The 24000-nt window shown below is 39.4% G+C and overlaps 1 protein-coding gene across 1 annotated transcript in view; it reads left to right on the top strand.

Moving 5' to 3' along the window:
* Positions 1 to 24000, top strand: part of AGBL1 (AGBL carboxypeptidase 1) — a 542019-nt gene that overhangs the window by 9310 nt on the left and 508709 nt on the right. The window contains exon 5 of the mRNA XM_027769246.1: positions 1554 to 1647. Coding sequence (XP_027625047.1) covers positions 1554 to 1647 — 94 coding nt within the window. The remainder of the gene's footprint in view (positions 1 to 1553; positions 1648 to 24000) is intronic.

Below are 24000 nucleotides of genomic sequence, written 5' to 3'. Positions count from 1 at the left end.
CCTACATTGGTTTCACTGCTGAGAGGTAAGCAGAGTTCAAGAAACCTGTGGATTACTGTCTGTTCTGTAAATTGTTAGCCACAATTGAATGTTCCAGCAAGCTTTCTAAATAGCCCCTGTCTTCAGAGGAGTTGGCTGGAACCATAATGGGTCTGTGATAATCAGCAAACCCTTTGGCAGCTCTCAGATGGCCAGTGGAGACATTTATAGAGTGCCAGAGACCCAGTCTTGGATATCCATTCTATAAACATCTAACATCTTCCACTTTAAAATCAGTGCCCTTAAAACTATCCCCTTCTTAGCTTTACTTAAGACCAACCTTTAGTTGAATTATTTGCTAAAGGTTTCCCCTAGCATGTTTTTCCAATTCATAAGTTAGGACTGAGTCAGTAGCCATGAGATTGGAAGATTGATGGTTAGGACTTCGAATGCCAAATCCCTGAATTTCTATCCAGGCAATTACTGCCTATAGTAGCCTCAGGAGGAACATATGCATAGAAGATGTTCCAGGAACATACCCTCTTTCTAATAGCTAAGAAATCAGCTTCAGTCTCTATCTGGTGGACTGACTAAACTGGGATGGGTTGTATAATAGCTTTCAGATATCACTTTAACCTCCTTTCCAGAGGAAAAGCACACACCAGGTGAATCAGTATAAGCCACTCTTGTTTTTCTAACATCTCCTTGGTCCCACATACTTTTTCAGGACAACACTGGCTTAGAGCACAAGGCATCCCTAGACCTATGTCTTGAAATCACCAGTGATGTGGAAGGAAGAAAGAGAAGAGAGGCCTTGGAGGATAACTTTTTATTCCTTCCCTCGTAGAAACTCCCCCCCAGTGCTAGTTGGACTCTATTTTGTATCTGTAGATTCCTTTTATTTATTTATGTGTTTGAGAGAGCTTTATTTTATAGAGCATGTGCACTCACCGGAGAGACAGGGAGACATTGAGAAATCAGCCCCGTGGGGGATGATCACACTGCAACCCATTCTCCTTTAGTCTCCTCTTGAGATTTTTGAGCACACAAGCACACACACCCAATGTGAGTTTTAAACCACCGGGTCTGGGTCCGAACTGTGGTCAACTACATGGGAGTCCAGTGACGTAACCTTTATGCCCTCCTTTCATTTTTGATATGACCAGAGCTCTTTCTAAAGGGAGCTAAGAAGAGTGGAATATGGGGGCTATTATAAAGATGGTAGGATATCCTTGGAGATGAGAATGACATCCAAAGGTTTTACTTACCTGATTAGATGCCCTTTTGAGATTCTATGATTCAGATCTCTGAGTATGTTGTTATAAGCATCCTATTGGGGGAAATGCAACAGTTTCTTAGTCTAAGTTTATCTGAAAGAACTGATTCTTTGGTCTTCTCATAGAGGCATTGTCAGCTCAGAATTTATAGATGAATTTGAAACCAGGGTAGAAAATAAAGCTATCTTATTTGTTTGGTCACCCCCTCAAAGTTTTAAAGGAGTCTAATCCCAGTTTACTGACCTTAACCCATCCCCTCAGGACAGATAATAGCTACTGTGCTCTTGTCTTCTTCAGTTACCACTGGAGCCATGCTGGGAATTAATGGAGCGATGGAATTGCTTTTCAAGGTTCTTACTCCTTATACTCGAAAGCACACCCGAACAATCAGGTAGGGAGCATTTTCTTAGTACATCTGCCATCTTGGTAACTGGGAGAGAGGGTGGACATGGCCCTACTTATATCCTTATAATGATTCTCATCCAATCGAGTATGACGACTTCCCCTTAAATAGGGTATAATGAGTTTATCTCATTTCACTGTGCATCCTTGCCTGCCCATGAGTCATTTCCTCTAATCCTCACAATAACGCTGAATTGAGTATATTATTATCCTCCTTTTCAAATGAGAAAGCTACAATAGAATGTGGAGAGAGCCTTACCCAAGGCCATAGAACTAGGAAATGGCAGATTAAACAAATTTTATTTATGATTATTACTGATTTTTTTTAGAGATATTTTTGCTATAGGGCATGTGCACTTGCCAGAGAGACAGAGAGATAGAAAGCAAGAAATTACTCCCTTCCAGATGGATGGCCATGCTGCAATCCTTTCTCCATTCTCCTCTTTGGATCTTGGGCATGCACACACATGTGCTTGGTGTGAATTTTAAGTCTCCAGATCTGGGACTCGAACAGCAGTCGACTACATGAGAGCCCAGCAGTGTATCTGTTATGCCATCTGCTGGTCCTTTACTCTTATTATTTTTAAAAGTTTGACCTGAGAAAGAGAAAAAGGGTAAGTGGGAAAGCAAGCCTCCAGGTCTGGGCCTTGAATGTGGTTGGCCGTATGGGAATCCAGTGCCTTAGCCACCATGCCACCAACTGGCCCTGAAAATGGCAAATTTGAGATTTGAATCTAGCTCTTTCAAACTCAAAATTTTTTTTTCTTGAAGTCTTCAGGGTATATCCTTTTTACTCACAGTGAATCTGCTATATACGTGAATAGACCTCAGAAGACAGTTCAAAAATGGCAGGGTCTCTAAACGATCCACCAGTTAAATTTCTAATATGAAATGTGGGCCTTAAAATAGTCCATCATGGTTGTGTGCTGGTCTCGAGATGTATTTTTATGACTGAAAAATGAAACTCAGCCTATTTTCTTTGCCTCTGCTTACTGGATAGAGTGAATCACCGAGTTAAAAAGGGAGATGGTTAGACATGAAGGCTTTAGAGATATTTGGAATCATTAAGATCTATCATTTATGGGAGTGACTCAGCGAGGACCTTGAAAGAATACTAGAAGAAATTCAGCCAATTTCCAAGATATATGGGGTCATTTGGCAAGTAGCATTTCCATGCCTGGCCATGATATTTTCTGCATGCCAGCATCAATCTTAGGCTCATGTTCCACCTGATTATTTTTCTCTTGGGTCACCACAGTTATGCCATTATCATCCATTCTTACCCGCAGCTCTTCTCAGCAGCTTTCCTGGAGTGAAATACATTGCATTTCAGAAAAAAAAATTCTCATTAAATAAATTGGGAAGTATGGGTTAAACAAAATTAATCTCCTTTTCCTTATGACTCCTCACAGCCTTTGTAAATCTAGCTCATATTAAAAATATTTAAGATGGCTGCATATACCCTATTCTAAAACGGATGTGGTAAGGGAGTTTTTGTTTGTTTGTTTGTTTTGAGATCATGTTTTTTAAGAGGTCAGTGTTCTAGGTATCTCATTTTTGGAAACCTCTTTTTTAGAGTGAAAATTTATTACAAAGTGAGACTTGACTGAATTTTACAAAGGGACTCTGCTCTAATAGTTATAAAACTTCAGAGTCATAAGCTGGAGGACAAGAAGAAAAATAACTTTATTTTTATGTAATTATATATATATATTTTAAGAATTATTTTATTTAATTTCAGTTATTATTATTATTATTTTAAATTTGACCAAAGAGAGAGACAGATAAAAAGAGAGAGGGAAAGTAAGAAAGCAAGCCACCGGGTCCAGGACTTGAACCACAGTCAACCACGTGGGAGTCCATCTCCTTAACCCACATGTCACCTGCCAGCCCCTGTAATTATATTTTATTTTGGTTTTAAACTTTGATTTAAGTTAGGTAAGAAAAATATACATTGGTGTCTTACTAGGAATGTAATTCAAGAGTTGACCCCATAGCTTAGTGGTTAAGGGAGCTGTATCCCACATGGCCTCCTACGATTTGAATCCTAGCCCCAGAGGTTTGGAAAACATGTTAGGCACATGTGTGTGTATGCCCCAAATCTGGACAGGATGGAAAAATGGAGGAGGAAGGATTGTGGCATGAGTATGCCTCTCTGGGGGCCCGGGGCGGGGATTATTCATCTTACTCTCTCTTCCTATCTCTGACAAGGGCATGTATCTTCAGACAATTAAAAAAAAACAAAACAAAACAGAAATGTAAGTCAAATTAGTCATTTTTTGGCCCACGAAAGGGCTTCATGACTTTCTCTTTCTTCCTGGGGTGTATTCAAGTTCTGAAATACTATGGCAGTGCCAGTATGTTGATGGACAAGTGCAGCTTGTCCTTAATCATCTCATGGCCATTCGAGTATGGCTGACATGGGCACATCTCATTTTTGTCATTGTGTGCAGCCCTTTGCTGCTGTTATCTGCAGTCTATGTTCTTTGGTCACTAATCCATGAACTTTATCTTTCTGCCTACTTCACAAGACCTCTTCTAACCCTGTGTGTTATAATTCAGCTGTTTAGCCAGTTAGGAATATCTGGTCATTTTCTGCAGGACCCATCTCTGCAAGATGGGTCTTGAAAATATTATTGGAAATGGAATTTATGAAAAAATTGTGCATGCATTTCAAAAATTCAGTTCTGACACGCATTCGTACTTTAATGCTATTTTCTTTCTCTCTTTCTCTCTCTCTCTCTCTCTCTCTCTCTTTCTCTTTCTTTCTTTCTTTCTTTCTTTCTTTCTTTCTTTCTTTCTTGAATGGTTTTTGCTATAGGGTGTGTGCACTCTCTGGAGAGACCAAGAGAGACAGAAAGTGAGAAATCTCCTGGGGCGAGGATGGCGACACTGCAGTCTCTTCTCCCCCATTCTCTTCTTGGAATTTTGGGTACAAACTCACATGCACCTGGCGTGAATTTCAAGTTGCTGGGTCAGGGACTCAAGCTGCAGTTGGCCATGTGGGAGCCCAGCGATGTAACCATTGTGCCATCTTCGGGACCCTTCATGAACTTTTCAAAGTCTCCTAGTATGAGTTTCACTTAGCCTTCTCTTCCTTGCCATATAACAGAAGGGATGAATGGCAGGGTGGGATACTTCTAATAACAAAAGGAACTCTTCAGGAACCTTAGGTGTATTTCTGCATGTCTGTTCTGTTCTGTAAATTCTAGGCAAGATGGTCCCCCTTCTTTAGCCAAGTACCAGATTAGAATGAAGCCTGCATAGAGAAAATGGTTTTCCACCAATCATCACAACGTAACTGTCATTGCCAATGGTGTTTATTAGGTGTCCCATGCTGTGTTAAGCTCTTAACATGCATTATCCCATTTGAGCCTCTTTTTCATTCCGCAAGGCAGGCGGTATCACTGTCCCCAATTTTACAGAAAAAAAAAAAAAATGAAGCTGGAAGAAGTTAAGTAACATGCTGGGTTTAAGTGAAAGTGCTAGGATTTAAACCCTGTTATACGAGCCTCAGCTCTTAAGCCCCCACTGGTATATCTTACAGAGTCTATTTCCAACATTTTATTTCCAAAACCATCATATGTAAGATAATCATAAGCAGTTAAAGTTTGCTTAAATTTCTTTTACTGTCTAAATAACTTATACCCTGGAACAATTTGCTTAATGATAGGGGAGGGTTTTTTTTTTTTTTTCCCTCTCTCAAATGGTTATTTCCTCTCAAAAGCAAAATATCTATTCCCTCTACTTTTGAATTCTTTACCAATGCTACCTTGTTTTCTACCTTACCTGCACTCCCCAGTAAAAGTACTAAAATTGGAAGGACTTGTGTTATAGCCTTCTTTCTAGCTGATTCTTTGGTGAGTCATTTAACTTCTCTTTCTTCCTTTTGTGAAAGTATTTATTTATTTATGTTAAATATTTCTTTATTTGATTTTATTTGTTGTTATTATTATCATTATTCAATGTGAGCAAAAGAGTCATAGAGAGAAAGAGTAAGAAAGCAGGCTACCAGGTCCAGGACTCAAACCATGATTGTCCATGAGAGATCTAGTGCCTTAGTCACCATCCCACCTGCTGGCTCCATTTAATTTTTCTTAACAGATCTTTGACATTTCTCAAAGCATGGATATCAAGTCTTATCTCCAAGGTGTGTTGTGGGCATGAAGAAATAATGTGTCAGATCTTTGTCAGCCTTGACATGCTAACATTGTAATCATTATTAATACAAGTACTATTGGCTACCTGGTTGTCTGCTTGAGATCAGGCAACTGACGCGCTAGAGGAATACGGAGATGGGAACTTTCTGCCAGTTCCCAATCCTTTCTCATGGACTCCATCCCCAAAATAGTAACTAAGATGTACCCAAATGAGTTCTACTTAGTTCCACTTGGATGCCAGGACCTATGGGTTTGAGGTGATCTTCCATGAAGAGGATGAAGTCACATGTCAGCGGACATGAATAGGCCCGCCGAGTGTCATCCTCCAAACAGTAGGAAGCTAGGGAAGAGCTATTCCAGGATGCCTTTGTAGGAGCAGATGCCCAGTGTTATGTCACTGTGATCCCTCCCTCCTGTGGAGATTAAACCTGCTGTCTTTCTTTAGCACAAAACTAAAATTAGATGCGCAGCTGTCCTCCAATGAAGCCCTTCTCTCCAGATACTGCTCAGGGCAAGATTTATGATAAAGCTCCAACCCTATACCTACTATAGAGATGGGATATGTAGAGCAATGTCACTGATCTTTGGTGGCCTTATGCTAACGTTCACTCCCAGGGGAGACAGCTGGTCCAACCTCCCTCCTTCGCAATACCCGCCATGTTGACACACATCAGCCATCATACTCTTATCTTGGCTTGTGCCTGTCCTTCTTTTTGCTCCTCTTGACTGCCACTTGAGTCTGAGCCTTTGGGGTTACACTCACTGCTATGCTAGCCCTCTAACTGGTCTTGTCTGACTTCAAAGCCGTGGAGAATATGTCGAAGCTTCTCTTTCCAGCCCTGTATCTCATTCCTCCTCTCGTCTCTCTTTCTGGGCTAACTATCCTTGATGCACCATGCCTTATCGTACTGCCCCAAGTCTTTCTGTCCCTTGGGAATGGCCTTGGTGCCGTATGGGACAGTAGATGTCTTACCCCAGCCTTCAGATTCCACTTGATGCTGCCTGCTCCATCTCACCAGAGAGAAGGACCCTTTTCCACTTAATGACGATTCTGAAATGTGTACTTTCCATTCACATGCATTATATTTTACTCTATACTGTGTTGGTCTATCTTCTCTATCCTTTAAATTCTATACTTCTTTGGACCAGCAGATGGTGTAATGGTTAGGTTGCTAGACTCTCACATGGTCGACAGTGGTTCAAGTCCCAGACCTGGTGGCTTAGGACTCTTGATGGACACCTGTGCGTGTGTGCCCAAAATCCTGAGAGAAGATTGAAGGAAAAAGGAAGAAAGGATTGTGGTGTGGTCATCTCCCCAGGAGGTGGTTTCTCACTTTCTGTCTGTCTCTCTGTCTCTCTAGTGAGTGCATGTGGCCTATAGCAAAAAACAAAAACAAAACTCAAAAAAACCTCAAAAAAAATTTTAAAAAAAGAACAAACAAAATAAACCCCAAGAAACAAACTATACTTCTTAAAGGTAGAACTCAAGTGGTATTTATTAATATAAATTGCCAGAGGGTACAGCGCTCAGCAGAGAGAAAGAAGGAGAAAGCACCCGCCCCTGCTGTGGGCCACGGTCACACCGCAAGAGTTTCTCTTCCATTTCTCCATCCTGTTGAGATTTTGGGTGCACACACCTGTACCCAGTGTGTCTCCATCCTCCTGCAGGATAGTATTCCCACCATATTCAACTATGTGGGATCCAGCTCCTTAAGTTACTAGGCTACAGGATTGCCCTTAAATTATCTTGGCTTTTTTTACTTTTTTTTTTGCTAGTCCAGTGCCTAGACTCCAGTAGACAAATTAAATTCAAAAGAAATATTTTAACTAAAAAATGTTTTCTTGTGTGAGAATAAAATGCAACCTTTACTGAGTAGGTACTGATAGGGGAGTTTTAAAAAATATATATACTTGTTATATATCTTCCCCCCTTGGTCTAAAGCTAGCTGGCCATGTGGGGGTATACCATGTCTAAACAGGCCTGAAAGGGCATGTGGCAAGCCTGTCAAGGACTTTGTGGAATGAGGGGTCGAGGTGCGGCCAAGAGGCTCAGTAGTACCCATGAGTGTGAAAGAGAGCAAAGTTTGACTCACTGCAGGGAAGGGAAGGTTCAGAATCTTACTAAGAGTTTTCTGGAGAACTGGCAAAGACTGGAAGGAGGGAAAAGTCTAACTTTGAGGAGTATGTGGTAGGGGCAGCGTTCACATTAGACCTTTGTCTTCTGTTTGAAATGGGCTGTCAGTATTTGTTCAGTTAATTGATCTAGCCATGAATTTAGAATTTCTGGAGGTGCTTTTTATAGAATGAGAGAGGAGGACATAGCACTGGGCAGAGTATTCTGCCTCTTGCTAGCTGTTCCACTGTGGACAAGCTTGTTTGTCTGTATTAAAGTTGTCTTTGAGCTGTCCAAGCTCACTAATGAGGAGAATTTATTGAGGCAAAGATAGATTGCTTGTCTGTAACCGATTCATCTTGCGACCTTAGGAAAGCTTGTGTTGACTCCACATCTCACTTCACGTCGGCTGGAATATGTCCCCTTGTTCCTTCATTTCCGGGGTGCACATGAGGGTTTTGGTCTTCCCATTGAACTTTTCCAAAACAAAGCCACATCTCCTCGGCTCCTGTTGGAGCCTCACATCATAACATTCAACCCACCCTTTGAACTGGATTATCAGATGCCATCGGTGTATGTCCCGGGACTTTAAACTCTGCTGGCTTGCCTTGCTTCATGAATTTTAGAGTTAATCAGAAATGGTTAGGGTTTTGCTACCAAAGGCTGGTTCTTGAACCTCATTGTATTCTCTGATCGTTACATCATACTTTGAGAATAAGGATTGAGGACCTCCCATAAGCAGGGATGATTTCTCCTTTCTCATCTTTGTTCTTTCTGGAGCTTTTGCAAGAACGTAGGAGGTCAGAAATTTGTTGTTCAGGGCTATGTTGGCCTCACCATTATAGAGGATGACTTCTTCCATAACTCTTACCTCTCAATGTCATCTCAGGTTTTTGTGAGAGGCATCATAGGATTTATTTCTTCAGGTTCAGGGATCCCTGAGCCACAAACAAAATAAACCCCAAGAAACAAACTATACTTCTTAAAGGTAGAACTCAAGTGGTATTTATTAATATAAATTGCCAGAGGGTACAGCGCTCAGCAGAGAGAAAGAAGGAGAAAGCACCCGCCCCTGCTGTGGGCCACGGTCACACCGCAAGAGTTTCTCTTCCATTTCTCCATCCTGTTGAGATTTTGGGTGCACACACCTGTACCCAGTGTGTCTCCATCCTCCTGCAGGATAGTATTCCCACCATATTCAACTATGTGGGATCCAGCTCCTTAAGTTACTAGGCTACAGGATTGCCCTTAAATTATCTTGGCTTTTTTTACTTTTTTTTTTGCTAGTCCAGTGCCTAGACTCCAGTAGACAAATTAAATTCAAAAGAAATATTTTAACTAAAAAATGTTTTCTTGTGTGAGAATAAAATGCAACCTTTACTGAGTAGGTACTGATAGGGGAGTTTTAAAAAATATATATACTTGTTATATATCTTCCCCCCTTGGTCTAAAGCTAGCTGGCCATGTGGGGGTATACCATGTCTAAACAGGCCTGAAAGGGCATGTGGCAAGCCTGTCAAGGACTTTGTGGAATGAGGGGTCGAGGTGCGGCCAAGAGGCTCAGTAGTACCCATGAGTGTGAAAGAGAGCAAAGTTTGACTCACTGCAGGGAAGGGAAGGTTCAGAATCTTACTAAGAGTTTTCTGGAGAACTGGCAAAGACTGGAAGGAGGGAAAAGTCTAACTTTGAGGAGTATGTGGTAGGGGCAGCGTTCACATTAGACCTTTGTCTTCTGTTTGAAATGGGCTGTCAGTATTTGTTCAGTTAATTGATCTAGCCATGAATTTAGAATTTCTGGAGGTGCTTTTTATAGAATGAGAGAGGAGGACATAGCACTGGGCAGAGTATTCTGCCTCTTGCTAGCTGTTCCACTGTGGACAAGCTTGTTTGTCTGTATTAAAGTTGTCTTTGAGCTGTCCAAGCTCACTAATGAGGAGAATTTATTGAGGCAAAGATAGATTGCTTGTCTGTAACCGATTCATCTTGCGACCTTAGGAAAGCTTGTGTTGACTCCACATCTCACTTCACGTCGGCTGGAATATGTCCCCTTGTTCCTTCATTTCCGGGGTGCACATGAGGGTTTTGGTCTTCCCATTGAACTTTTCCAAAACAAAGCCACATCTCCTCGGCTCCTGTTGGAGCCTCACATCATAACATTCAACCCACCCTTTGAACTGGATTATCAGATGCCATCGGTGTATGTCCCGGGACTTTAAACTCTGCTGGCTTGCCTTGCTTCATGAATTTTAGAGTTAATCAGAAATGGTTAGGGTTTTGCTACCAAAGGCTGGTTCTTGAACCTCATTGTATTCTCTGATCGTTACATCATACTTTGAGAATAAGGATTGAGGACCTCCCATAAGCAGGGATGATTTCTCCTTTCTCATCTTTGTTCTTTCTGGAGCTTTTGCAAGAACGTAGGAGGTCAGAAATTTGTTGTTCAGGGCTATGTTGGCCTCACCATTATAGAGGATGACTTCTTCCATAACTCTTACCTCTCAATGTCATCTCAGGTTTTTGTGAGAGGCATCATAGGATTTATTTCTTCAGGTTCAGGGATCCCTGAGCCATGGGCTAATATGGGACCAGGGGGTTCAGAGGCTGTGTGCTCTGGAACACCCAAGCTTACACCATAGAGTCAGAAGGAGATGGATGTGTTGGTCTCAACCAGCCTCGTAAGCAAATTCTTCAGCTCAGTTTCCTGTTGGCTGTCCCCAGAGCTGCCTGTGCTTAGAATAGTGTTAGGCGATATTCTCCTTTCAAAGCCCACTCTGCCAGGCCCTCACTGGCATTAGAGCTTGCCCGAGTGTAGGATTACTGGGCATTGCTTCATTGGCAGCTCTTGATGGTGATTTCATCTTCAATTTATGAGCTGGAAAAAGTATCCTCCTCCCCTCCCTTCTCTCAAATCACTGCCTTTTCCCAAAGCCAAGGCCTTTCTGGGCTTTCTCCAAGCATCACACCATTCCGTTTTATCTGAACATTGTAGTTGATAGATGAGGGTGACTTAGCCAAAGCTAATGGGTTCCCTGAGATCATGAGTGATTGGGTGACTCAGCTGTTTTGTCACCGAGACAGTGGAAATCTAAGTAATAAGAAACATTTTTCTTGTTTGTACAAGTAGCTACTTCATTCCCCCTTGTATTTTCATTTTCTTTTTCCTTCTTTAAGGGTTCTGGGCTCTCCTTTCAGCATAAAGAGACTCTGTTGTCTGCAGGGTATAGGCTCACATTTGGGGTTTGGAAGCTATGCCCACCAGAACACTTGTACTCAAATATCTTGGAACTGGAACAGCAACAAAAAAATTCCACCCCAGCCTCACAAGTGCTGATATTTGGGAAGAGGGTGTGCACCATGAGCTCAACTTACTGACAGAGTGATTATTGCATCTGCAACCGGACTACAAGGCTATAACTAATGGTGGGATGAATAGTTTCCTACATGAATTAAACCTCGGCATCTAGGCTTATGGGTTGAAATCCCTTTCATCTTCTTAAGGGGACAGTGATCTCTCCCTGCTTAGGGCCAGTCGAAGATATTCCAGTCATAGGATCTAAAGCTACAAGAGTCTTGCCTCTCTCCTTTATCTGAAGATAAGGTCACTTTGAACCCAGAGAGGCCAAACCAAACCTTCTACCATAATTCAAAGACATGATTCATTACTCTAAGATGCTCTGCTGTATAATACAAAACAAACATACCTTGGGTTTGGATTTGGTTTTAGGATCAAAATATTCTGTTCCCTTATTTTGAAGTCATCATTAGTACAATGCTCATCTGACAGATTTTTGAAAACAAAAATTACATTACAGTCATTGGTAAATATTACTGATTTTAAGAAATGATGACACATATGGCAAAGAGCAACTTAGACGTGAGAAAATGAATATTTTAACATTGAATTTGTAATTTTGATGACTTTCAGTACGCCCGTCTCTATGCTAGGCATTGAGGATTTGGAAAGAACAGAAGGTAGACCCTGTTCTCAAGTTACTGAGAGTCTATGTCAACCATAACAACCATAATTGAGTGGTAGGAAGATTCTACATTCTGACCCAGTCTTGGGCTTGTGAACTGGGCCAGCTTTCTGTCCTGTACAAATGTTCTCATAATTCCTTCCTCAGAAATGCCCTTAAAGTTGAGTAGGCAGGGCGTCATCTTTGGGCCCGTAGACCTCAGGGGGCCCTATATTTTGAAGACTCTCTTCCTTGAAGACTGTGTGTGTGTGTGTGTGTGTGTATATACACACACACACACACACAGTCTTCAAGGAAGAGAGTCTTCAAAATATATGTGTGTGTATGTATGTATGTGTGTGTGTGTGTGTGTATATACACACACACACACACACAGTCTTCAAGGAAGAGAGTCTTCAAAATATATGTGTGTGTATGTATGTATGTGTGTGTGTGTGTGTGTATATACACACACACACACACACAGTCTTCAAGGAAGAGAGTCTTCAAAATATATGTGTGTGTATGTATGTATGTGTGTGTGTGTGTGTGTATGTGTATATATATATAAATAAAACTCTGGTGCCTGAAAAGGGATTGGTCTGGCAATGTCATCCATCCAGGTGGGGATTCTAGACCTTGTTCTCCTTTTTGGGGTGCTCTCTGATCTGCTCTGAGTGAGGTAGACCAGTCTTCCTCCTTGAGGAGGAAGACTTAGGAACTCATGCTTTTGAGAGTGTCCCGAGATCCCATGGCCAGTCCTTGCCTTGGGCATGGTACTTGGCTGGCAGATCTTTCCCAGTGCTGGTGTACTGTTTCTTCCTCCGGATGGCCTGAGGTGGGATAGTCAGAATGTGGCTGACATGCTGATACAGTGGATACATCAAATTGTTAGCATAGACAGGGCTGCAAAACCAAACCAAATCATGACAAAACTTGGATGCTGCATATCCTGGGATTGCTCTATATGTTCTGCTTCATCCTCGTGAGAGTCCTCTCCAAAAGTTGTGTTTCTATCTGTACCTGCTGAAGCCTGTACTGCTCACATCTCCCCATAGGTTTTTCTAGTTTCCCTATAGAAACAGGAGGCAATGAAGTTCTTAGGACCTTTGCTTACCGTAGAAGTTAATCTTTGAGCTCAGTCTGACTTAACCAGTTTGTACCTTCCTATAAATCACCAGTTCCCTACAATACTGGAACCATCCACGAGTATGGGGTTGGGAGGACTTGAGGAACTGGTGGGAGGTACAAAAAGACCTCCCATCTATCAGGAGAGACTCTCGGGGCCTTTACCATTTGCTTTCAGATAACAGTATTTTTTTTTTAAAGAATTATTTATTTAATTTTATTTATTATTATTATTATAATTTTCTAATTTTCTGTAAGGTACATGCACTCACCAGAGAGAGAGAGAGAGAGAGAGAGAGAGGGAGGGAGGGAGGGAGGGGGGAAGGAGGGAGAGTGAGGGAGAAAGCAAGAAAGCTAGAAAGCAAGCTGCCAGGCTTGGGACTCCAACCATAGTCAGCCATATGGGAGTCCAGTGATCTAACCACCACACCACCTGCTGACCCTGAGGGGACTGTATTTCTAATAGGCCATGGCCAGATTATTCAGACACCACAAATTATAAAGCATAAGGGGGAAGGATACTCACTCCGTTTTTCCTGTAAGGCTGTGAGTGGGTTCAGTGTCTAGAGGTGTACTCGTTTAGTAGAGACAAGCTAACACAATTAGCGGAACAGGAAAAGGTCAAAAGGAAGCCATCAAACAGATGGACAGCCATCTAGACTAGCTGCTTTTACAAGTTAAGGCAGTGATTATAGGATGAGAACAGATTGCAGGCTTTCTAAGTTAAATTATTGTAGTATTTTCATATTCGATGTCTATGTGATCTTTAGTTCTGTTAAACAGCTAGTGAGAAAAATAGTTAATCATAGGTGGAGGCCAGCAAGTGTCGTAATGGTTAAGATGTTGGACTCCCACATGGCCAACCTCAGTTTGAGTCCTGGACCTGGCAACTTGATTTTCACACAGGGCGTGTGTGTACGTGTGCCCAAAATCCCAAGAGGAGAAGGGGTTGTGGTATGGCCATCCTTCCTGAGGAGTGATTTCTTGCTTTCCCTCTCTATGTCTCTGGTGAGTGCATGTTCCCTAGAGCAAAAATCTCTCTTAAAAAATATAATAGATGGTTATTTAAAAGTAGTGAATTATCATTAATAGCAAATAGGTCTGAATTTCTTTTTAATGGTACATAGTGTTTATTTAGTAAATGCCAGTTAAATGAATGAGCATTGTTTTGGTTTGCCTGGTTTGTACTTTTTTAAACATTCATTTATTCAGTAGTAGTTTGAGTTTTCTTCTTTTAGTGAAGAATTATTTATTTAATTTCATTTATTATTATTTTTTAAACTTGCTACAGGGTATGTGTGCTCATCAGAGAGAGAGAAAAAAAAAAGAAACCAAGAAAGTGAGAAAGCAAGCCACTAGGTCCAGGACTCATGCTGCAGTCGGCCTAGTGGGAGTCCAGCACCCTAACTGGACCATGACTCCTGCTGGCCCCAGTAGTTCAGGTTTTTATCATTAGGAGAGAGGCACAAGCTTTGAGATGAAAAGATATAGTGCTTGCCCTCAAGGAGCTTATATGTACCTGTACACATCAGCATGTAAATGAATAACAAATATTACAATGGTGGGATGTTCAAGAAGGTGGGTCTTAGTCCACACAGAAACTGGCAAGGAGGAATTTACCAGAAAGGCAGCTTTTGGTTAGAAAGAGAATTTTTCTAGATGTTACAGTTGTAAAAAGAGGATCTCCTAGGCACAGGCAGAAGTAAGTGTGAAGTCAAAACAAAACAAAACAAAAGCAAAACACATAGAAATGGTGGGTTCACTTAGAGTTCGAGTATATTGCAAGGGAGTGAATGAAGGAGCACATGCAAATGGATTTGAAGCCCTCCAATTTTTCAGTGGACAATGAAAGAATGGAGATATAATTCACTAGGAGGTAATGGAAAAACTGATAATACTCATAAAAATACTCAACTTTCCAATAATCAGAGAAACATAATTTAGATCAAGATAGCAAATTTACAAATGAGTAGCAAAGACTTTGAAAAATGATGATCTTAACTTTTAGTGAACATTCAATAAAAGACCCACTCACGTGCTGCTGGGAATGTAGATTGATTAAAACCTTTATGAAAATAATGGGGTGATATATATTAAGATTAAAAAAGGTTTCTATTTCTTAACTCAGTTATTTCACTTTCTGAAATCTGAAATAAAGAATCATTGCTAGAGGTGTACAAACATTGGGACCCAAAAATATCAATCAGTATTATTTATAATTGGGACTATTATAACCATAAAAAGTGCAGTAATAATGTTTTTTGATAAAAGTGATATATTTCAACACCATAATATTATATAGCATTGCTTAAAATAGAGTAGTAATAGTGTTATGGGAAATATCTTATGATAGAATATTCACTAGAATAAGTAGGATTCAAAATTCAGTGGAATCTCAACTGTTAAAAAAAAAATGCACAAAACTTTTGATTCAGCCCAGATGGAAGAAACCAAATTACAAATAAAATATATAAAACAACGTTTGTAAAAATTCAAATATCAGGCAGTGATGGACTGTGATCCCTAAGATAAACCCTTAAATTATCCGAGCTTACTGTTCACAGCTTTCAGTGTTGGGAAAGAAACCTAAGTGCAGTCCAACAGACACTCTACAAAACAAAGTTGAGAAGACAGGGCTGAGGGTGTGTGAGACCAAGGTGCATGGAATTAGTAGGACAGAGTACTGAAAGGAAGAGAGCTGAAGACGGAATTCTGGAGGTAGTCAGAGATCTCCCCTCAAATATTTAGTTGAAGATCAATCAGTCCATGCTAATGGAAAAACTACCTAAAACCATGGTAACAACAGAGAACTAAAAACAATGCTTTGTTCTACAAGGCAACCTGGAAGGCCTCATGATTCATGGGACATTGAGTAGCATAGATACCCAGGAGGTTTGCCTACTACTAAGTGGGGAGAGGCAAACTCTGGAATTATTACTGATCAGGTCCTCAGTAACAAATACTAAAAGCAAGTCCTTAAAAGAGAAAAGTGTTTCTAAGTAATTTAATTGCATTCCAAGTGAAGGCCTCAGAATATTTACAGAAATTAAAAAAAAAAAAAAAACGTTGAGCATTTAACAAGGTAAAATCACAATGCCTAGAATATAATAAAAACTTATTAGACATGTAATGAAACAGGAAAATATTCATAATGAGGACATAAGTCATTTAATTTAAAGCAATCCAAAACTCAGATAGCAGAATTATCAGGCAAGAACATTAAAAAGCTATATTAACTATATTGCATATGTTTAAAAATTAAGACATAGGGGACCAGCAGAAGGCTTAGCAGTTACATTGTTGGACTCCCACATGGCTGACTGCAGTTCAAGTCCCAGATTTGGTGACTTGAAAATCACACTGAGTGCATGTACATGAATGCCCAAGATCCCAGGAGGAGACTCCCGCTGGGAGTGATATCTTACATTCAATCTCACTGTCTCTGTCTCTCACTCCAGTGAGTGCATACTCCCTAGGTCAAAACCTCATGAAACAAAACAAAACAAAAATTTAAGACATAGACAGTATCAAAAAAAAAAAAAACAAAAAAAAACAAATTCTCCAGGCAAAATTGTCATTCAGTGTGCAAGAAATAAATATACTGGACTGAATTAAAGAAATTAGACATGGTGAAAGACAACATAAACTTGAAGGCACAGCAACAGAAAGTTTAAAAAAATGAAGCACCGAGAGGAAAGAGAATTGAAAAGGAGGAGGATAAAAAAAATGGAGAACCGGAAATGGGGAAGGAAGAGTAGGAAGCACTTTAACAATGAAGCACTAGTAGATCATGGGACCACTAACATATGGTTGGAGTCGTTAGAGGAGAGAGACAGGTAGGATATTAGAAGAATTAATGGCTTGGGGCCAGTAGGTGGCATAGTGGATAAGGTGCTGGACTCCTACATGGTCAACTATGTTCAAGTCCTGAACCCGTTGACTTGAAAATCACAAGGGGTGTGTGTGCATGCATACCCAAAACCCCAAGAGGAGAAGGGATTGTGGTGTCACCTTGCGGGGCGATTTCTCACTTTTTCTTTCTCTGTCTGTCCAGTGAGAACATGCTCCCTATAAGCAAATATTCCTCTCTTTTTAAAAAATGAATGGCTTAAATCTCTAAAATATGATGGAAATGGTCAAATTAGAGACAAAGAAAGCTCAACCAACCATAAGCACAAGAAGCATGAAGAAAAGACTCCAAGGGAAATAATAATTAAATTACTCAAAACCAGTGACAAAGAAGAAATCTTAAAAAACATTTGGGAAAGAATAAAAGATGTCTTATGTACACAGGAACAAAGATGAAAGTCCAACAGATTTCTCTTAGGAACTAATGCAAGTGCCAAAACAGTACAGTAGCATTTTTAAGGTATAGAATTTTATTCTCAACAAAAATAGCTTTCAAAAATACAAATGAAATAAAGTATTTTCAAGCATATAAAAGCTAACATAATCAGCAGCATACTTTTAATAAAAGACATTTTTAAAGAAAACTTCAAGCAGAAGAAAAATGATACCATGTAGGAAGATACTTCTACTCAAAAGACCGAGAGACACCAGAAATAGTAAGTACACAATGAAATGTTTTTGAGTTTCAGTTTTGTGTTAAAATATCTTTAAGAGATAGTTAAATGTTTAAGTAAAAATAATCATGATCGTTGTAAAGTGGAAATATATGACAAGAAGAAGACAAAACTCAGAAAGAGAGAAATAGAAGTATTTGCATTTATCAGGAGACTTCAAAAAGTTGATGTTAAAATGGAATTACTGTGGCGCCAGCAGGTGACATGGTGGTCAAGGTGCATGACCAACCATGGTTCGAGACTTAGGCCTGGCAGCTAGATTTCTCTCTTTCTCTCTCTCTCTTTGGTGAGCCGCTAGATTTCTCTTTTTCTCTCTCTCTCTTTGGTGAGCACAGGTGCCCTGTAACAAATTTAAAAAGAAATAATAATGATGAAAAATGAAATTGAATAAATAATTCTAAAAATAATGGAATTTCTGTTTAAGTTCATTTTGGTGCCCCAAATTTTGAAATCCACACACAGTTTATTTATTTATTTTTGTAGCGGTTTTTGCTATAGGGTGTGTACACTTTCCAGAGAGACAGAGAGACAGAAAGCAAGAAATCACACCCAAGGGAGGATGGCCACACTGCAATCCCTTCTCCTCCATTCTCCTCTTGGGATCTTGGGCACGCACGCATACGCACCTGGCGTGAGTTTAAGCCACTGCGTCCTGGACTCCAACCACAGTTGGCTACATGAGAGTTCAGCGACATAGCCATTACACTAACTACTGGTCCCATGCACAGTTTTTTCATGACATACATTTTCCATAAGCTTTTTGAAGATCCCTTGTAATTGTCTAATATGTGAAATGGTATAATAAGATTTAAAGATAGACTGGAATGAGTTACTGGATTGTTGGAAAAGTCATGATATATTTCTGCATAGAAAAAATAGATCATATTTTTTCGACAACCCAATAAAAATGTATGCTAAAGCAGCCACTGAAGTAGTTAAGTGAAAAGTGAAGTGAGCAGATGATAAAATTGAATAAAATCATTTAATTCATATAAAAGAGGATAGGAAAAATAAAGTAATTAAGGAACAGATGTTACAAATAGACAAGGGACAAGCAGGTGGCATGGTTGTTAAGGCAGCGGATTCCCACATGGCTGACTGTGGTTTGGGTCTCAGACCTGGAGGCTTAAGAATCATGCTTGGGCATGTGCGTGTCCCAAATCCTGAGAGACGGATGGAGGAGAAGGGATTGCAGCATGGCCATCCCCTCTGGGGGAGTGATATCGCACTTTGCAAAAACCTTAAAAAAAAAAAAAAAGAAAGAAAGAAAAAAGAAAAGAGTAAAAAGAAGAAATCCTTTGAGAAACTAGGACTTACTTTGAACCGAATGAAAATGAAATGCAGTATATTAAGCATCTTAAAATTTGTGGTATATAACATACTTGTGGAAAATTTATGAACAATAGGCATACATTAGAAAAGAAGAAATGGAAAAAAAGAAGAAAAGAAGCAAGGTAGAAAGATCTCTAATCAGCGACCTCAGCTTCTACCTGAAGAAACTAGAAAATCAGAACTAAACTAAGTACAAGGATGGAAATAAAAAAAATCAGAACATAAATTAATGAAAAAGTAAACACAAAAATGAGAGAAAAATCTATTCAGTCAAAGCTGATTCTTGAAAAAGATCAATACATTGATAAAACTCTCATCCTACTGGTCAGGATGAAAAGAGTAGACATAGATGGCCAATACTGGCAGTGAGACACAGCTTTGCTGCAAGTTTTGTAATTATCCAAAGAATAAAAGGGAACATTGTACATAACTGTATGTCAATACATTTGATAACTTGGATGAAATGAAAAATTATTCGACAGACATAAGTATCAAAGCTCACTCAAGAAGAGTGACAACCAGGGTCAGCAGGTGGCACAGTGGTTAAGGCACTGGATTCCCACATGGTTGACTCTGGTTAAAATCCTGGACTGGTAGCTTGAAAGGCAGGCTGGGCACATGTGTGTGCGTGCCCAAGATCCTGAGAGAATGGAAGAGAAGGGATTGTGGTGTGGCCATCCCTCTGAGTGGTGATTTCTCATTTTCTGTCTCTCTCTTTCACCAATGACTGCATGTTCCCTATAGCAAAGATCTCTCTCTCTCTCAAAAAAAAAAGAAAAAAAAAGTAACAACCAAAATAGTCCTGTATTTACTACATGAATAAGCTTAATTTTTTTCCCCAAAGAGAAGTTCATGTTTAGATGATTCCACTGGTAAATTCTACCAGTCATTTAAAAAAATAAATAATAGCAATTTTTCAATAAACTCTTGCAGAAGATGAGAGACAGGAAAATACTTCCAAGATTACTCCTCGAAGCCTGCATTACCCTTATACCAAAAGCAGGGAAAAATTCTACAAGAAAACTAACAATCAATATCTTTCTTTTTTAGAGAGCTTTTGCTGTAGGGCATGCGAACTCACTTTGAGAGACAGAAGAGATAGAGAGACAGAAAACACGAAATCACCCTCTAGGGAGGATGGCCATGGTGTAGTCCTTCTCCTCTATTCTCCTTTTGGAATTTTGGGCATGCATATACACACAGCTAGGTCTGGGATTCAAACTGTGTTTGACTACATGGGAGTCCAGCAATATAACCATTATGCCATCTGCTGGTCCCCCAACCAGTATCTTTTGTGGCCAGAGATGTAACTGTCCTTAACCCAGTTTTACAAAATTAGTATTGATTGTATAGAAAAAAGGAGTAAGATCAAAAGAGATTTATTTCAGAAGTGTAAGATCAACTTAATAGCAGAAGTTTTAAAATATAATTTATCTTATGAAAATATAAAAATCTAGTAGTATATTACTGCTTCAGTAGACCTCATAAAAGCATTTGACAAAATCCTCCATTTCTTGATAAAGACTGAACGTGTTAGGCATAGAATTGATGTCTCTCAAAAAATCACATCTATGGAAGTTGTCAGGTAATATCATATGTCATGATAAAGGCTGAATGTGGGGGGCCAGGAGGTGGTGAGGTGGTTAAGGTGCTGGATTCCCACATGATTGACCACAGTTTGAGTCCTGGAGCTGGTGGCTTGCTTTCTCACTTTCCCTTTTTCTGTCTCTCTGTATCTCTCTAGTCAAATAAAGTAAAAATAATACTAAATAAAATAATAATAATAAAAAATACTAAACGCTTCCTCACTAAGACCAAAAGGAAGATGAGAATACTCACTGTTGATACTTTTATTTAATGTTGTTTTGGAAATGAAGTAAGTGAAATAAGAGAAAAAGAAAACACATCCAGATGGGTAAGAAATAAGTAAAACTGTTTGAAGATGACAGTCTCTGTAGACATTCTGATTATATTTCTACACAGTGCAGCAAACTATTGGACTCTGAAAGCTTAAATAAATTTACAGTTTGCACTAAAAATAGAATACTTCGGGATGTATTTGACGAAAGATGCAAAGACCTTTACACTGCAACCTACAAAACACTGGGGAAACAAATTAGAGACCTCAAGAAGTGGAAGTAGAGTGCGTGGGTTCAGAATACTCAATACTGTTAAAATGTTAATTTTCCTTAAATTGATTTATAGGTCCAATTTTTTTCTTTGTAGAAACGGATAAATTGCTTTTAAAATTTAAATGGAAATGCAAAGGACCTTAAATAGCCAAAGCAATTTTGATTTTTGTATGTTGATTTTATATCCTGCCACTTTACAGTATCCAGGAGGTTTTTTTGTAAGTATCTTTTGGTCTTCTATGTATATAATCATGTCTTCTGCAAATAGAGATAATGTCACTTCTTCTTTTCCTATTTGAAAGTCTTTTATTTTAGAATCTTGCACATTTATTCCTGGGCATCTTATACTTTTTGTGGTCATGATAAATGGGATTTCTTTCTTCAGTTCTACCTCAGCCTGCTTGTTGTTTGTGTACAGAAATGTCATAGATTTTTGTATGTTGATTTTTGTGTCCTGCCACTTTACGGTATTCATTTATCACTTCTGGGAGGCTTTTTTTTTTTTCTCCATGGATATCTTTGGACAAAGCAATTTTGAAAAAGGACATAGTTGGGAAACTAATAATACTTTATTATTTATTTATTTATTTATTTTTGGAGAGATTTTGTTATAGAGCACATGAACTTGTCTGGAGAGACAAAGAGGGATAGAGAGACAGAAAATGAGAAATCACCCCCAGGGGGCTTGGCCACTCTACAATCCCTTCTCCTCCATTCTCCTCTCAGGATCTTGGGCATGCACACATGTGCTCCATGTGAGTTTTAAGCCGCCGAGTCCAGGACTCAAACCACAGTCAACCATGTAGAAGTCCAGTGACATAACATTATACCAACTTCTGGTCCCAGTGATACTTTATTTTAAAGCTTGTATTTAAAGCTGTAGTAATCAAGGCAATGCAGTACTCATGTTAAGACTCATAGACAGATGTGTGGAATAAGATGAATAATTAAGCAGTAAACTCACACATACATGAACAGTTTGAATTTTGTCAGGGGCAGATTTCATGGAGAAACAAACAGAATAAATGGACCTTGAAAAACTGGATTTTCAGGTGCAAAAATGAATTTCAGTTTATACTTCACACCATAGAAAGTATTAACTAAAATTAATTAAAGACTTAAATGTGCAACCTATAGCTACAGAATTTCTGGACGAAAACATAGCGGGAAAACCTTGGTGACCTTTAACTAGTTAAAAATGGTCTAGTTATAGCTTTAAAGTATAATCCATAAAGTAACAAAGAGATAAATTTGACTTAGTACGTATTAAAAACTTCACCTCAAAAGGCATTATTAACTGAATGAAGATACAAATCATAGTCAGGTAGACAATATTTGTCTATGATGTATCTTAGATGCTTTATCCTGTGTGTATATAAAGAACCTTTAAAATTAAATAACAAAATGAGAAATCCAATTAAAAATGGAGAAAAGATTTGGACAGATATATCCCAAAGCAAAAAGTACAGGTGGAGGGGGCCAGCAGGTGGCATAGTGGTTAAGGTGTTAGACTCCCACATGGCTGACTGTGGTTCAAATCCCAGGCCTGGAGACTTGAAAAATCATTCCAGGAGTATATGTGTCCATGCCCAAAATCCTGAGAGGAGACTGAAAGAGAAGGAATTGCCATGTGACCATCCTCTCTAGGGGATAATTTCTTACTTTTGCTCTCACTGTGTCTCTTTATCTCTTTCCAGAGAGCTTATGCACCCTATGGCAAATACCTAAAAAAAAAAAAGGTGGAAAATATGCATATAAAATATGCTCAGCATCATAATTCATGAGGGAAATACATATTAAAACTGTTATTAAAACCATAGTGTGATTCCACTGTACACCTATTGGAATGGTTAAAATGCAAAAGATTACCATCCCAAGGGTTTGCAAAGAGGTGGAAAACTGGAATTCATTCATTCTGTTGGTACAAATGAAAAACTGGTATAATCACTTGATTGCAGGTCTTTGGGGCCAGCAGGTGACATGGTGGTTAAGGTACTGAACTCTCACATGGCTGACTACCATCTGAGTCTTGGACCTGGTGGCTTGAAATTCATATCAGGCATATGTGCATGCATGCCCAGCATCCAGGAGGAAAATGGAAGAGAAGTGATTGTGGCATGGCGATCCCCCTGGAGGGTGATTTCTCGCTTTCTCTGTCTCTCTTTGGCAAGCTCACACACCCTTAGGCAATAAATACATAAAAATAACTCCAGGTCTCTTGTGTGCATTAGTTTTCACTATACTGTGGTACAGTGGTACCACAGTTTTGATATTTAAAAACAAATGATTAAATGACTACAATGAATAAGCAAACATGTACTCAGTTTTACTAGTGCTCAATGACTCTGAAGAGGAAAGAGTCAGCCTTAGGCTTGTTTCTTTGAGGTTAGAATAATTTGTCTTTGAAAACAGCCCACCCTGATCATAGTAATCATCATCACATATAATAAAATCCCATTTTATGTGGCATGAGATAAGCCAAAGCATCCTAAAATGGTTTTCAGAGTTACTATCGAAGTCCCCAATTATATGATGCTATTATGGCGTTGAATAATATAGCCACAGGATTAAAATTTTTAAAAAAGGGTTAGAGGAGAAGCAGAAAATGATTAGAAATAGCAATAGGGAACAGTGATGTTTTTGAAACAACATCAAGAGTCAATGAGGCAGAGAAACATGAAAGGCAGTTCCAGATGGTCCTGGCCTCTTAATCTTGAGCGCATGTGATCCCTGCTGCCCTCTCTAGGTAGCTGCAGGTACTACAACCCCAGCTTGCCATCCCCACACTCAAATACCTTCCTTCAGGTAGAAAGTGTTGCAATGCCTTCTTATTCATAGAAATGTTATTTCCAAGAAACCCATAGAAAATAGCTTAAAAAACATTCAGTTCACGGGACCAGCAGATAGTGTACCGCTTATGTCACTGGACTCCCACATG

Source organism: Tupaia chinensis, unplaced genomic scaffold (assembly GCF_000334495.1).
Source record: "Tupaia chinensis unplaced genomic scaffold, TupChi_1.0 Scaffold000078_1, whole genome shotgun sequence".
Taxonomy (NCBI): Eukaryota; Metazoa; Chordata; class Mammalia; order Scandentia; family Tupaiidae; genus Tupaia; species Tupaia belangeri.
The sequence above is the reverse complement of the archived record's forward strand: the minus strand, read 5'-3'. Positions and strand labels throughout refer to the sequence as shown.